At 40.8% G+C, this 15000-nt stretch overlaps 1 protein-coding gene across 1 annotated transcript in view; it reads left to right on the top strand.

Moving 5' to 3' along the window:
• LOC143277176 (cysteine dioxygenase type 1-like) overlaps positions 1–15000 on the top strand; it is a 37732-nt gene that overhangs the window by 888 nt on the left and 21844 nt on the right. The window contains exon 1 of the mRNA XM_076581940.1: positions 1–69. This exon is cut by the window's left edge and continues 888 nt beyond it. Coding sequence (XP_076438055.1) covers positions 1–69 — 69 coding nt within the window. The remainder of the gene's footprint in view (positions 70–15000) is intronic.

Genomic DNA, 15000 nt, shown 5'->3' with positions numbered 1-15000 from the left:
GGCTTTGATGGAATCGTACAAGAGCAACCCTCGGGAATGGAAAAAGTTTGCCAAGTTTGATACACACAGGTTGGTGGTTTTGACATTGTCATTGCTTGTTTGCTGGGATCCCTTGCTGGCTGGCTGTCTTTGTTGTTAGATTTGCTTGGCCTCTTAATTAAGAGCTTGTTAGTTCCGCGGAAAATTTGTAGTGGCAGAATAGTTGGAATGTTTGTCTCTCTCTCTCTCTCCCTGTGTCTAAGTCAATCTCTGTCTCACACGCACGCGCGCACACACACACACACATGCACACACGCACGCGCGCACGCACACACACACACACACACACACACACACACACACACACACACACACACACACACACTCTTTTACGAAGTCCTTTAAGTAATTTCCTGTAATTGTATTTAGAATTGTTTTTTCTTTTTTTTCAAATTTCACCCTCATTTCACCCTCATTTGCCCAGTTCCCCCAACCCTCCATTCATTCACATCTCCCACCCCTTCAAACCGATAATACTCAAATGTATTCATAAATACTTTAACAAAATGTCTTCAGTCACCGATATGTGTGACGGGACATTAAACAAAATTCCTCCACTCACTCACTCAGTCACTCACAACACAAACGAACATCTATACGCATGCGCCAGGGAGAGCGATTGCACGAGCACACGAGAGGAAAGAACAATAAGTACAAGAGGTTTGATTGATTCAGGCCATCTGCCCATGTCAGAAAAGGGGTGGGGTCACAATGGGAGAGTGTGTAATGATCAACAGACACCAACATAATTAAGCTTCATGTTGACTGGTCAGTTATAAGCATTGTTTCCAGCTTTAAATGCATGAGACAGATATCCTGTTAGTCTATTCGTACATTTGGCATCAGATATCAATACAGATAACCTGAAATCAGAGGGATGCCTATAGGTAGAAGTGTAATATTTGATGGTGAATAACTTTCCAGGAGATCATAATATTTGGGATATATAGATACAAAATGCACTTCACTTTCTGAGAAGCCTTCATAAAATGGACAGTCAAATAAAAATGTTCCTGGAATAACGACAACAGCGAGTTCGTAAAGCTGACATACCCATCTAAACTTGGTAAAAGCTCATGTTAACACCCCATGCTTGAAGTCAAACAGATACTGAGACACACCAAATATTTGCTTAAATGAAGAGTAAAAACTTGGCTTGACAGCTCAGCAGTTCTGTTGTGGTGTGTGATGGCGAACAAGTATTGTTTGCATTTTATCTAACTGCAAGTAGACTGGACCCTCTCTCTCTCCCCCCCTCTCTCTCTCTCTCTCTCTTGCTCTTGTGGTCTGTGCATACGCATGCATGTGTGTGTGTGTGTGTGTGTGTGTGTGTGTGTGTGTGTGTCCATTTAATAAGTAGGTATTTGACATGGAAGCCTTGCAGCTTAATCGCTTACCATTCACTACCGGGTATTGGCATTTTAAGTATAGGCTCGCAGAAAGCTGAACAGCCCAGACTTATTGTCTTCGTTTGGGGGGGGGGGGGGGGAATAAAAAAAAATCCACCCCACTTTACCAGGGCATATTGATCCAAGCATTCAGTATGTATGGGTCTTTTTCTTCTTTTTTTATATATTTTTTTAAACAAACTACTAATTCGGTTGTTATTATTATTGAGCACGAGTTGAGAGAAAGAGAGAGAGAGAGAGGGTGGAGCGACGTAATTTGATTAAACGAGTAGGCTGATTGAATCAAGCGTTGGCTAAGCGTAGGTTGATTGAGTCAGTCATTGACAAAGCGTGGGCTAACTGGATCAAACGTGTAGACAAAGCGTAGGCTGATTGAATCAAGCGTTGACAAAACGTAGGACAATATTGAATCAAGCGTTGATAAAGCGTAGAATGATTGAGTCCAACATGGACAAGCATAGGTTAATTCAGTCTATACTGACCGAAAATGTTGATATTTTGTTATCTCGGCGTTTTTTCGGGTTTTTGTTTCTGTTTTGTTTGTTTGTTTGTTTTGTTTTATGTTCAAGCATGAATCAAGCATCAAGAAAGCGTAGGTTGATCGAATCACCGAAGACGCAGCTACAGTTGATTGTATCAAATGAAAGCACAGGTACACGGACTGAACCAAAACTGGACAGAAAGCATATTGTTTATGCCCAACGACTCTACAGAAAACGTCAGGTCATCAACGTGACTGACTCAAAACGCAGACAAAGCGGTGAGTTTGAAATGATGAAATCCGCCAGCTTGAACGACTTCTAAAAAAAAAAAGGCGAGTCACCGATTTAAAGTTACCTTCCCTTTAGTCATCCCCCTTCCCCATAGTCCCCCCGTCCCTGCCCCCCTTCTCTGCTATCCTCTGTCCTTCTTGGCTTCTTATCGTGTTATTCAGATTGCATTAAAAAAAAAAAAAAATTCGATTAGTGAGGTCACTGATGTTATATTTACGTTTAGCAGATTGGTACGTTACTGTGTCCAGAGTCGTGTCGACCAGCAGTTACATGTAATGTACCTATAAAAGCGGAAACCCCCCCCAAAAAAAAACAAACAAACACAACAACAACAACAACAAAAAACAAGAGTGACCCCCACCCCCACCTCCAAAAAAGAAAAGAAAAAGAAAGAAAGAAAGATCCGGTTACTTGGGGTTACATACAGATATAAAGAAAATGAATGGTTTCATGGGAAAACATTACCAGAATGATTTCCATAAGCGGCAAATTATTTCTTTGATCTGCCGGTGGTAGATGAATTGTTTCAAGAAAAAAAATATATCGGTAATGTTTCTTGCTTACACAACAGCCGATCTTATACTAACTTCCCATATGTTGACGTTCCACATCCCTGACTTGAAATCATCTTAAGTGTTGACGAGTTTCAGCGGTCCATTGCTAATGTAAGATTTTTTTTTTTCAAATCCTTGTTAAATAATTTAGTCCAGTTGTTTTACTGTTACAGTTGTTAGCTTTTCATTACAGAGATTGTTATGTGTTAAAAAATGAATATACCAGTTATTTTTCAGTATCTAAAGCACACACACACACACACACACACACACACACACACACACACACACACACACACACACACACACACACACACACACACACACACACACACACTCGCATGCACACACACACACACACACACACACACACACACACACACACACACACACACACACACACACGCATACTCGCATGCATATATACAGTAATTTCTTTTCCCTCCCTGGATTTTTCACTACCATCGTCTTATATCACTTATAGTGAAAAGACGTTATACTAAAAAACGATCACAACACACACACACACACACACACACACACACACACACACACACACACACACACACACACACACACATATATATATATATTAAGGTGCACAGATCAAGAACAAATATGACACAAGAAAAAGTGTAGCGGAATGATTAGACTCTTCATACTTGAGACCACTACGATGTACCGGAATTAGAAGCAACCATGACGAAATCCGTGTGTTCGTTATTTTTTCAGTTAAACGTCTTCTGACACTGACAGTGATACCAGCCTGAAGGTGTGTGTGTGTGTGTGTGTGTGTGTGTGTGTGTGTGTGTGTGTGTGTGTGAAGTCAAGTCAAGTCATGTCAAGTCAAAATGATCTTTATTGAGGGTAAAAGAATAAGCTTATACAGCTTTTTTACATCCTGCCCTCAGAAAAGAAGAGAAGAAAATTGAAAAAAAAAAGAAAAAACAAAAACAAAACAAAAACAACTGGAAGAAATGGGGAAGTGGGGGTCTGTGTGTGTGTGTGTGTGTGTGTGTGTGTGTGTGTGTGTGTGTGTGTGTGTGTGTACATTGTTACTTCTTTAAATCAATGTTTTTCCCCCCACTAAAAGTGACATGAAACAGACGATACAAAGGTTATAGATTTTGGTGTGTGTGTGTGTGTGTGTGTGTGTGTGTGTGTGTGTGACTTCTTTAAATCGATTTTTTTTTCACTAAGTGTGACATAAAACAAACATTACAAGGTTTAGAGAATTTTTATGTGTGTGTGTGTGTGTGTGTGTGTGTGTGTGTGGTCGCGCGCGCGCTAGCGTGCGAGTGGAGGGAATAGCGATGAAAGTGGTGTTGGGGGTTTGGGGTAGGTGGGGTGGTGAGGTACGTTTTACTATCACTCCGATCTTGGTATTTCGAGCTTTTGTGGCGTGTGTGTGTGTGTTAACCCACATTCGCAACGAAAAACAAACAAACAAACAAAAAAACAAACCTCAACCCAACTGTGTGCTGTAGAATTTGACACCCGTTGGTGTGTAAGCTCCGCTCCCTGTTTTTTTTCTGGACCTGCTGCTAACACTGTAATTTGGCGGTTGCGAATGGTGATTCACGTCACACGGAGGTTTATGTTCACTTTGTATTTGTTCTTTCAGGTGGTGTTGTTGTTGTTGTAATTGTTGTCATATGAAGCTGATCGTGATTTTTTTGTTTTTCGTCTATTTGGTTGAGTCTGGATGAGTCATTTTCTGTCTGTCTATACGTCTGTCATACAATCTGTCTGTTTGCCTGCCTCTGTCTGTCTCTCTGTCTCTGTTTCTCTCTGTCTGGCTGTCTGTCTCTGTCTGTCTGTCTGTCTGTCTTTCTCTCTCTCCCTGTATATATCTCTCTCTACATATGTGTGTGTATCTGCTTTTTCTCGTTTTACCTATCTATATCTCTACCTACCTGTCTGTCTGTCTAGCTATCTATATGTCTGTCTATCTGTCTATATATCTGTGTGTCTGATTTTTTTTCGTTTGCTCTCTCTGTCTCTGTCTATGTCCCCTCCCCCCCCCCCTCTCTCTCTCTCCCTGCCATTATATGTATCTGTCCCTCTTTGTCACTCCTTTTATGCGCGCGCATATATGTGTGTGCGTGACTTTGAGCGCGCACATGCGTGTGTGTGTGTGTGTGTGTGTGTGTGTGTGTGTGTATACATGTTCGTGTCTGTCTGTCTGCCTGCCTCTTCCGTAAGGTAACAAACAATAACGATCTTTTATTCAGACTAAGCCCAAAGCCTCTTACTAAGGGGGTTCACTGAATAAAGAAAATAACATGGCACAATTAACCGACATCAGATTTCAACAACAGATAGTTTATACATGTTCAACAGCATTCACGAAGTAGCAGTTCGAAGTCTCGTCAATGCTTCATAGAAGTAGATGGCCAAGTTTTGTGGCGTAAACTCATGTCTTGACGACATGAGCAAATTGAATCCAGAAATTCACGGACCTTTGTAAAAAATTTTGGGTGAATTTATTTTTGTCTAAAGTCAATCAAAGCAGCACAATATAATTAGAAATGTCATTCATCTTCTTTACCCAGGTTGCTCAGTCGACAGATATTCACAAATTCACTCACACTACTACAGAAATTGTGAAAAGCAATATTGGAAATTATACTAAATGAGAATGTTGTCAGTGCACTTTTTGAATCTGTTCATGCCCATCTCAACATTTGGTTCAATCACCTTTAATGTTTTAGAGTCTAGACTGTGCTAATTTGACACTAGTTTCCATACGATGTTGCCAATCTTGCCACTTGCAATCAACTATTCGTTATCTGAAGCACTTTTTTTTTTTTATATAAGCCTATAATATTTCCAACATCCTGGTTATCCCACACAAATGCAGATCCATAAGAATTAAAGCACTCTTCCGTAGGGCAGTGCTGAGAAAGACGACCTCAATCATGTCTCACAATTATTCATGGCGTCATCTCTGTACTCACCCTTCCAGAAAAAAAAGAAAAAGAAAAGAAAATACTTAGGTAGGAGACTTTTAGCACACGTGGAGAATACCTAGTTGCATATAATTGTGTCCATGACCGAGGTTAGTGGGGAAACATTGACGAATTAATTTTATGCATCCAGAATTTCCATCACGTCTGCTCAGACGAGGGTTAAGGCTACATACAGGTTGTGGCAAGCGACAGTGAATGGAATATTACTCTTACTCTTTGTCACATTAGAATTCTCTGGCTGAAATTAGGGCTGCTGTTCACGAGGAGAGCACGTGGTTACATTGCAACGCCGCATCCACCTCCCACCCCCCGCCCCCGTCCCCCCTTTTTTCCCCATCCTTCCAACGAACGGAATTAGTTTTCTTATCAAAGTGGATTTTCCCATTTAACAGAACTTTTTCCAGGGACAACCCTTTTGTTGCCATGGGTTCTTTCACATGCGCTAAAGTGCATGCTACACATTAACCACAAGAAGGCAAAAAAGATGTATAGGTCGGTTTAACATTTAATGACAAGCACGCACAACCCAAGCCTAAACACGTGAAACACCGAACGAAAGTTCCATGGATGCCTAATTAATTACTGTCAATCTAAAAACATAAATTCAAAGGTGTACATTCCTTATATATCACTACCCGAGGTTATGGGTGCCTAATTAATTACTGTCAATCTAAAAACATAAATTCAAAGGTGTACATTCCTTATATATCACTACCCGAGGTTATGGGTGCCTAATTAATTACTGTCAATCTAAAAACATAAATTCAAAGGTGTACATTCCTTATATATCACTACCCGAGGTTATGGGTGCCTAATTAATTACTGTCAATCTAAAAACATAAATTCAAAGGTGTACATTCCTTATATATCACTACCCGAGGTTATGGGTGCCTAATTAATTACTGTCAATCTAAAAAACATAAATTCAAAGGTGTACATTCCTTATATATCACTACCCGAGGTTATGGGTGCCTAATTAATTACTGTCAATCTAAAAACATAAATTCAAAGGTGTACATTCCTTATATATCACTACCCGAGGTTATGGGTGCCTAATTAATTACTGTCAATCTAAAAACATAAATTCAAAGGTGCACATTACTTATATATCACTACCCGAGGTTTTTACGTCTATATTGTCCCTTAAACAGCTAGGTACCAAAGATGTATATGAACTGGATAGCAAAATCGTAAACATTTCGGCACCAACAATAAAAAAAAATTATCTTGCTTATATTCATAATTTTTGCATCGAGAAAAACAACAACGAAAGCAACAACAACAACCAACCCCCCACCCCACCCCCCACCCCCCCCACCCCCCAAAAAAAACACATGGCGGGGTAAAAACGGTCATACACGTAAAAAGCCCACTCGTGCACATACGAGTGAACGTGGAGTTGCAGACCACGAACGAAAAAGAAGAATCAAGTATAGATCGATTCACCACATGCAGTCATGTTTTGTGGAAAACCATTTATGGCATACCGCCCTGACTCCGATAATCGACAAATTTTTATAGCTCTTGCAGGAGTCAACTTCGTTGACTTTGCAAAAGCCTTTGATGTAATATATCATTCCTTTCTCCCAAAGAAACTTGCTTGTTACGGTTTAGCTCAGAATACTTCACAGTTTTATCATTTTCATTTTCATTAGATCGACAGCAACAGGTCTGTATTAAATCTTTCAAATCAAATTTTCAAGAAACAACGGTATGGTGTACCACAAGGATTCATTCGTGTTGTCATGTGCGTGTGTTTGTGTGTGTGTGTTGTTGTTGCTTGTTTGCTTGTTTTACACTGTGCATTTTGTCGTTGGTTTTTCTTTGAAGAAGAAATGAATTGCAACATACCTACATCTCACCCAGGTCATAAATTCAGAACAAGTCTCTTCAGATTAAAAAAAAAAAAAAAAATCTCAACCTCTGCATATATGACTCTCTCTGACTCTCTGACTCTCTCTCTCTCTCTCTCTCTCTCTTTACAGATGTTATAGCCTTCACTCTGTGACCTACTTTCCGTTCACTCTTTCCTTTGAGGACAGCTTGACCCGTAAGGCCCCGGCAATTCCCGAAAGGTCCGTTGGTCTTCCTTCCCCTGTTGTCTCTCAGCCACAGCGTTTCCGTGTAATTTTCCTTTTGGGTTCATGTAAAGTCGCTTGGGTGGTCTGTCCTGTTTGTGTGTTTATGAGGAAATAATCGTTTCGTGAGGCTTGGCTGTAATGATGATTTTAAAAAAAAAAACTCGTTTTTTTTTCTATTATCTTTTTTTTTCATTATCAAAAATATATATAATTTGGAAATGATTGTCTTTAGCATGCATTGGAAATTCTTTGGGCTGTCTTTCCGCCTTTCTTAAGGTGTGATTTTAAATGTGTGTGTGTGTGTGTGTGTGTGTGTGTGTGTGTGTGTGTGTGTGTGTGTGTGTGTGTGTAAGGGGGATAATGGTGTTCGGTATACATCAGATTTTATCATGGGTGCTTTTCCGACATTCCAAAAGTGTGATTTTGAATGGGCGTGTGGACGTATGCCTGTCTGAAAATCATTTCAAACATTGTACACTTGGATTTTCTCTGTGTGTGTGTGTGTGTGTGTGCGCGCGCGCGCGCGCGCTTTGCTTACATTTGTGTTAACGTGTGCGTAATTATGTAACTCGTGAGTGTTGGTCGTATGCCTGTGGGCCATGTGGAAACCATTTTTATACGCTTGAATTTTTATTTGTTTGTTTATTTATTCATTTATTTTCGTGAAGTGTTCACGCGTGCATAATTATGTGAGTGTTTTAAATCAGTCATTCTGTTGGTTGCTAATATCCGTCTGGGTGTGACAGTGTGCACGTGTACACACCTGTGACTCAATTGTTTAAGCTGTAAACCCGGATGATTTTTTTGTTTGTTTATTTATTCGTTTATTTAGTCATTTATTTGTTTGTTTTTACATTTACACCTTACTTTCGAATCGACCCAGGATGTCGGAATTTAATGCACTGCGTTTATGGCCGAGTGCTGTGTGTGTGTGTGTGTGTGTGTGTGTTTAATTGTATGAAGCTGGCATGTGGTAGACTGTCTGTGGGCGAGTAATGCGTTGTGCGTGACAGCAGCGTCCGGGTTTCTAGGTGACCGTTCTATCTTTGCTTCTGTCTGTATATCCGTCTGCTAATGTGTCTCTGTCTCTGTCTGGTTGTTGGTCTTTCTGTCTGCCTGTCTGTCTGTCTATATATGTATGCATTATTTTGTTATTGTTATTCTTTTCTTTTTGATCTAAATATTTCTCAAAAAAGCTAAGTAAGAAAAAAAAGAAGAAAATAAACAGATCAAGAGTAAACCCGGATATACCAGTACATACTTTGGAGGCATTATATAAATGAAATTCAGCAACGCACATCCTTAATAAAATAAAGCAAAATAAACGAACAAACAAAAAATACCCACCCAGTCTGTCTGTCTGTCACACACACACACACACACACACACACACACACACACACAAGCCACGGCACTTTATTTCTCAGTAGCATTTCAGTTCTCTGTACTCTGATATCCTTTTTTAACACTCGTCTTTCATACAGTTAATAGTACCGTACATCAAAAGAACGAAAACAAAGAACAACAAAATTTTAATCCTTATTTTATTTCATTTTTATTTTTTACTGCCTCATTAGATCTTGAAAGATTTCGACTCTGCAATAAACAATTGGCAAGCTTAGTAGATAAGCCTAGGTAAGGTAGAGAGAGTGAAGGGGAGAGGGGAAGAAAAGAGAAGAAAAGAGAGAGGCATTGGGAGGGAGAGGAAGATAGGGGATTGAAGAGAACTAGCAGTGCCAGAGAAATACTTCGCTCTCATTGTAGCGACGCGTTGTCGATGGGAGGAGCAGCCCGAATTCACACAGAGAAGTCTGTTCTGACATGAGTGATACGAATTACAATACAATACAATGTTTGGTGTCCAACCTCCCGTTACAGTGAACAATTTTCTGTGTCTGTGTCTGTGTTTGTGTGTCTGCCTTTGTCTGTCTGTCTGTGTCTCTGTGTGTTCATGTTCGCAGTTGATAACTGATTCCTCCTGGCAAGATTCTGCTTAAACGTGCGTGTGCTTTATTTGTTTATTTGCTTATTCATTGTCAGCTTTAGTTTTTAGAGTCCACGAACTCCTTTTGTTATGTATGAAATGACGACAGATGATAAAAAAAATGAGTCAGCAGTGTTGAGTCACACACCAGCAAAGAGGTAGACAGAGAGACAGGGGAAAACAGTGACATTGCACAGGTGTTAACTCTTTCCATACGAACGGCGAAAGAGACGACGTTAACAGCGTTTCACCCCAACTACCATTATCAAAATATTGCAAGCGGAAGGCTCTTATACTGAAGACGTGAATGTTGACAAAGAATACCACAATTCTGACGACGGAAGCTAAAGGTTGGGTCATTCAGACACCCACTGGACATCCGAGGGGTCTGTGTAGAGGAGAAGAGAGGACTGGCCGTACTGAGTGAGTTAAAACCAGAAAGTATAGCACTGTATGATAATTATGCAATATGCTCGTGGCACAGAGGTCATGGTATGCAGTCGCCCCGTCCACGACCTGTGTCGAAAAGAAAAGCCCATCTGGTGTATACTGCACAGCCACGTTGCCGAATTATCGATTGATGCTTTTGTGTAGGGTGGGTGGGGGTGTGGAGGTGGGTGGCAGGAGAGAGGTTTGGGTTGAAAAGGCAGCTTTAGTTATAATGATTTTTTTTTTTTAAAGTAAATCTAACTCGTGGATTTCATACCACTTGCGTCGACGTTTGTGTGTGTGTGTGTGTGTGTGTGTGTGTGTGTGTCTGTCTGTCTGTCTGTGTGTGTGTGTGTCTGTGTGTGCGTGTGTCTGTCTGTGTGTCACAGTGTAAGGCTGCTGCACAAACTATTAATTTCATGAGGCCAGACATATTAAAAATGGAAACAAAAAATTGTATTTGTAAAATATTGTGAAATACGAAAACATTCAGGCATCCTAAGAAGACAAACACACACACACAAACCCCAGAACAAACACACGCACACACACACACAAACCCCAAAACACACACACACACACACACACACACACACACACACACACACACACACACACACACACACACACTCCTAAAAAAGGGGTAAAAGTACCCTTAAGAACATAATGAAATTCTTCACCACGTTCTACAACGTTGCACAGAAGATAAATTCTGCCACTGTAAAGATTCCACATACTTTTCCTCCTGTCTGCTTAGAAGCACATTCTGGGGGAATGACGACCTATGGGGCTGATGATACCCCTTAAGGTCATGTTGTTCAGAGCAGAGGTCTTTGGAAGGACTGAGCATTCAGGTGACAGCTTGCTGTCAGGTCTTCTGGGGGATCGCCCAAGCGACTTATCGTGTGAACTCATTACTGTAATAATAATAATGATAATAATAACTAATATTTTATTTTTATACAGCGCTATAATAGAAGCATAAGCAAGCTCTAAGCGCTTTACAATCCAGTACCTAAAGTGAAACAAGAAGGCATATAAAAAGTAGCAGAAACATAAAACAAAATCATTAATATTATAATTAAAAAAATAATAATAATAAAATAAAATAAAATAAAACACTGCATAAAACTCACACAGTAACATACTATCAATACTACAACTGTTACACTCCAACACTCACACTAACACACACGCACAGACACACACACGAGTCGAGCTGCAAAAGAGAGAATGAGGGTGGTAGATGGATGGTGGTGGTGTGGTTCGAAAGGGAGAGAGAGAATTAGAGAGAATTACAATAATCTAGGCGGGATAAATTGAAGGCAACAACAAGTTTGTTGGCGGCATCAACAGACAGGAAGGGGCGGATTTTACTAATCTTACGAAGCAGAAAGTAAAGAACTTTACACAGGTGGTTCACATGAGTTTCCATCGTGAGGGATGAATTGATGTAAAAACCAAGATTGCGGACAGAACTCGAAAAAGCAATTTCTATGCCAGAACAAATGATAAACGTTGTATTTATCTGCTTGAGCTTATTTTTATTACCAGTCAACATGATTTCTGTTTTGTCGTCATTCATTTTTAGTTTGTTTTGTTTCATCCACTTTGCTACATTTTCCATACCAGTTTTAAATTTAGAAGCTAAACATGGAATTTCAGAGGGAATAGTAGAATCATGCAGTTGAGAATCGTCAGCAAACAGATGATAGTGAGGTACAGACTGTTGAATGATCAAACTTAGACGTTGTGTGTACATTGTAAAGAGTACAGGTCCCAGTACGGAACCTTGTGGTACCCTATATCTGAGCACAGACGAAACAGACTGGTTTCCATTTACAAGGACAGAGTGTGTGCGACCTGATAAGTAGGAATGAAACCATTTCAGAACAGTACCATTGAGTCCCAACACAGCACACAAACTTCTGACCATAATTTCATGGTCTATCGTGTCAAATGCTGCAGAAAGGTCCAGCAGTGACAGAATGGATACCTTGCCTGCATCAGATGCTAGCAACAGGTCATTGAGCACACGTAATAAGGCCGTTTCCGTGCTGTGTCCCTTTCTATACGCTGACTGAAATGGCTCCAGGAGACTGTGAATCTCAAGGTGTGTCATAAGCTGGCCAAGCACAATACGTTCTAAAACTTTTAGACAGAAATGGGAGGTTTGATACTGGTCTATAGTTTTTCAGGTTTTCGGGATGAAGACTAGCTTTCTTCAAAAGGGGACACACCAAGGCATGCTTGAAGGACTGTGGGACAACACCTGAGGTCAAGGATATATTCATGATATTGGTTATGATAGGCAGTAATTCTTCTAAACATTGGTAAAATATATAATGCGGGATAGGATCGAGACTGCATGATTTCTTTGGCATCTTGAGGATGACATCTTTGACCTGTTCCTTGGTAACTGTCTGGAATGTAGTGAACTGTATTCCATTAAAAGTATCAGATTCGCCAAAATCAGTAGGAGAAACGAAGCTACTTCTAATCATCTCTATTTTAGTAGTGAAATAATCAATGAATTTATCAGCTAGATTTTCAGAAGGTATATTGCCAGGCAGAACAGTTCGGACATCCTTCCCCATCATCTGACTGGCCAAGCAAAACAGAACTCTGGAGGAATCAGCATCAGTAATTCTGTCGCACACGTATTTCTTTTTCGCATCGCGGATCATTTGATTTACAACATTGCGTAAGTAAGCATATATCTGCTTGAACATTTCCAGACCAAACTTTCACCATTTTCGCTCAATGGAGCGACGCTGCTGTTTTGCCATCTTGATTTCAAGAGACATCCAGGGTGCACATAAACGATCGAACACAACACGCATTGTGAGAGGGGCATGCATATCAAGCAGTTCCTGGAGCGAAGCGTTGTAAAATGTGATCAGGTCACCTGTATACAGACAAAGGTGACAAAGAGAATAAAGGGAGAGGTAGAGCAAATGAAACATATTTTCACGAAAGGGATACCATCCAATCTGTTTGTTGAAGTATTGTTGTACATTGAACACTGTCGTGCGTCGGCTGGTGTTGATAGGTCAAGGAAAGAAAGAAAGAAGAGAGCGACAGAGAGGGGTGGAGGGGAGTAAAAAAAAAAAAGAGAGAGAGAGAGAGAGAGAGAGAGAGGGTAAACAAAATACAAAGAGAGAGAGAGACAGATTTCTCGACTTGGATTACGTCAAATCTGTTGAAGCGCAACATATTTCACGAGACATAGATGATCAGTAGATACACAGTTACACGCTGAAACCGAGAGAGAGAGAGAGAAACTAGATAGAAAAACCCAGAGAGAGATAAAGGGGGATGGAAGCAGATTTCACGACAGCGATCACAACCACTCAGTCTGTTGAAAAGCGGTTTTACGCTGGATAGTCCCACACCTGTTTGTAACCCCCCCCCCCCCCCCCCCCGCGCCCCCCCCCCCACCCCCACCCCACCCCCCCCTCTGTACTGATGGAGCACCCGACTTAGTGCAGACTGGATCACAGGGTGGAGCGGTGGCCTAGTGGCACTGTGCCCAACTAGGAAGCGAATGTGCAAGGGTTCGAGTCTCTTATACGGACCACCGAGATTTTTTTGTTTGCTTCTCCTCGCTCGCCCCCGAGTCCACAAGACTTTTGTGTGCTAGTCTGGGTGGGTTTTAGTCATTCGGATAAAGATGATAAACCGAGGTCATGTGTGCAGCATGCGCTCGTTATAGTAAAAACACACACACACACACACACACACACACACACACACACACACAACAACCAAAACAACACACACACACACACACACACACACACACACACACACACACACACACACACACACACACACACACACACACACACACAAAACCAAAAAAAAAACGGCAACGAAAGGGTTGTCCTTTGACAAAGTTCTGCAGATAATAAAACAAAATTTAATACACATGCCGGGGAGGGGGGGGGGGGAAAGAAAAAAAGAAGAAGATAAAGGTTGATGATGGCTACAGTGTGGCAACGCGCTCTCCACGGGGAAAGAAGCCCAGCCGATTTCACGGAGAGAAATCGGTTCTATATAAACCACAAGACGACACACGACAGTAGAGACGTGAACATAACTGTCATGCTGGTAGCAGTTCGCGACAAAGGATCGTGCCACGTATAATAAAAAAAATAATAATAATTAAAAAAAAGTTTGAAAATGCAAGACTGGCGTCGCTCAAAGCTATGAAGTTTAGGTAAAAAAAATACCTTTGAAACAGTACTCAGAAGAACGGACGAGTCAAACGAACAATAGGTTTCGCCATTTTTATGCCCTTTATAAAAAAGACATTTTTACTACCTTTTAAAAGTTGTATACTGTTTCGTTTTTTCAAGGCTGCGGCAGTTCGGCCAGTTCACACACACACACACACACACACACACACACACACACACACACACACATCCCAACAACGACAACAACAACAACAACAATATAAAACCATTTTAATCTCGCTAAAAAAAAAATCTTTTGGACCTTGTAAAAAAAACAGATGCCACAGTCCTGCGACCTTCATGTATGTAGGTATGTATGTATGTATATAACAACAACAGCAACACACACACGCACACACACACACACACACACACGTATATATGTGTGTGTGTGTGTGTCTATGTGTGTGTGTCTGTATGTGTGTAGGCCTGTATACACGTGTCTGTGAGATTTGAATGCATGCCTGCGTATTGTGTGTGTATGCACAGAGGCCTACTTTTCTGTGTGGCTACGTATG

Source organism: Babylonia areolata, chromosome 33, assembly GCF_041734735.1.
Source record: "Babylonia areolata isolate BAREFJ2019XMU chromosome 33, ASM4173473v1, whole genome shotgun sequence".
Classification (NCBI taxonomy): domain Eukaryota; kingdom Metazoa; phylum Mollusca; class Gastropoda; order Neogastropoda; family Buccinidae; genus Babylonia; species Babylonia areolata.
This window is presented reverse-complemented; position numbering and strand designations above follow the sequence as displayed.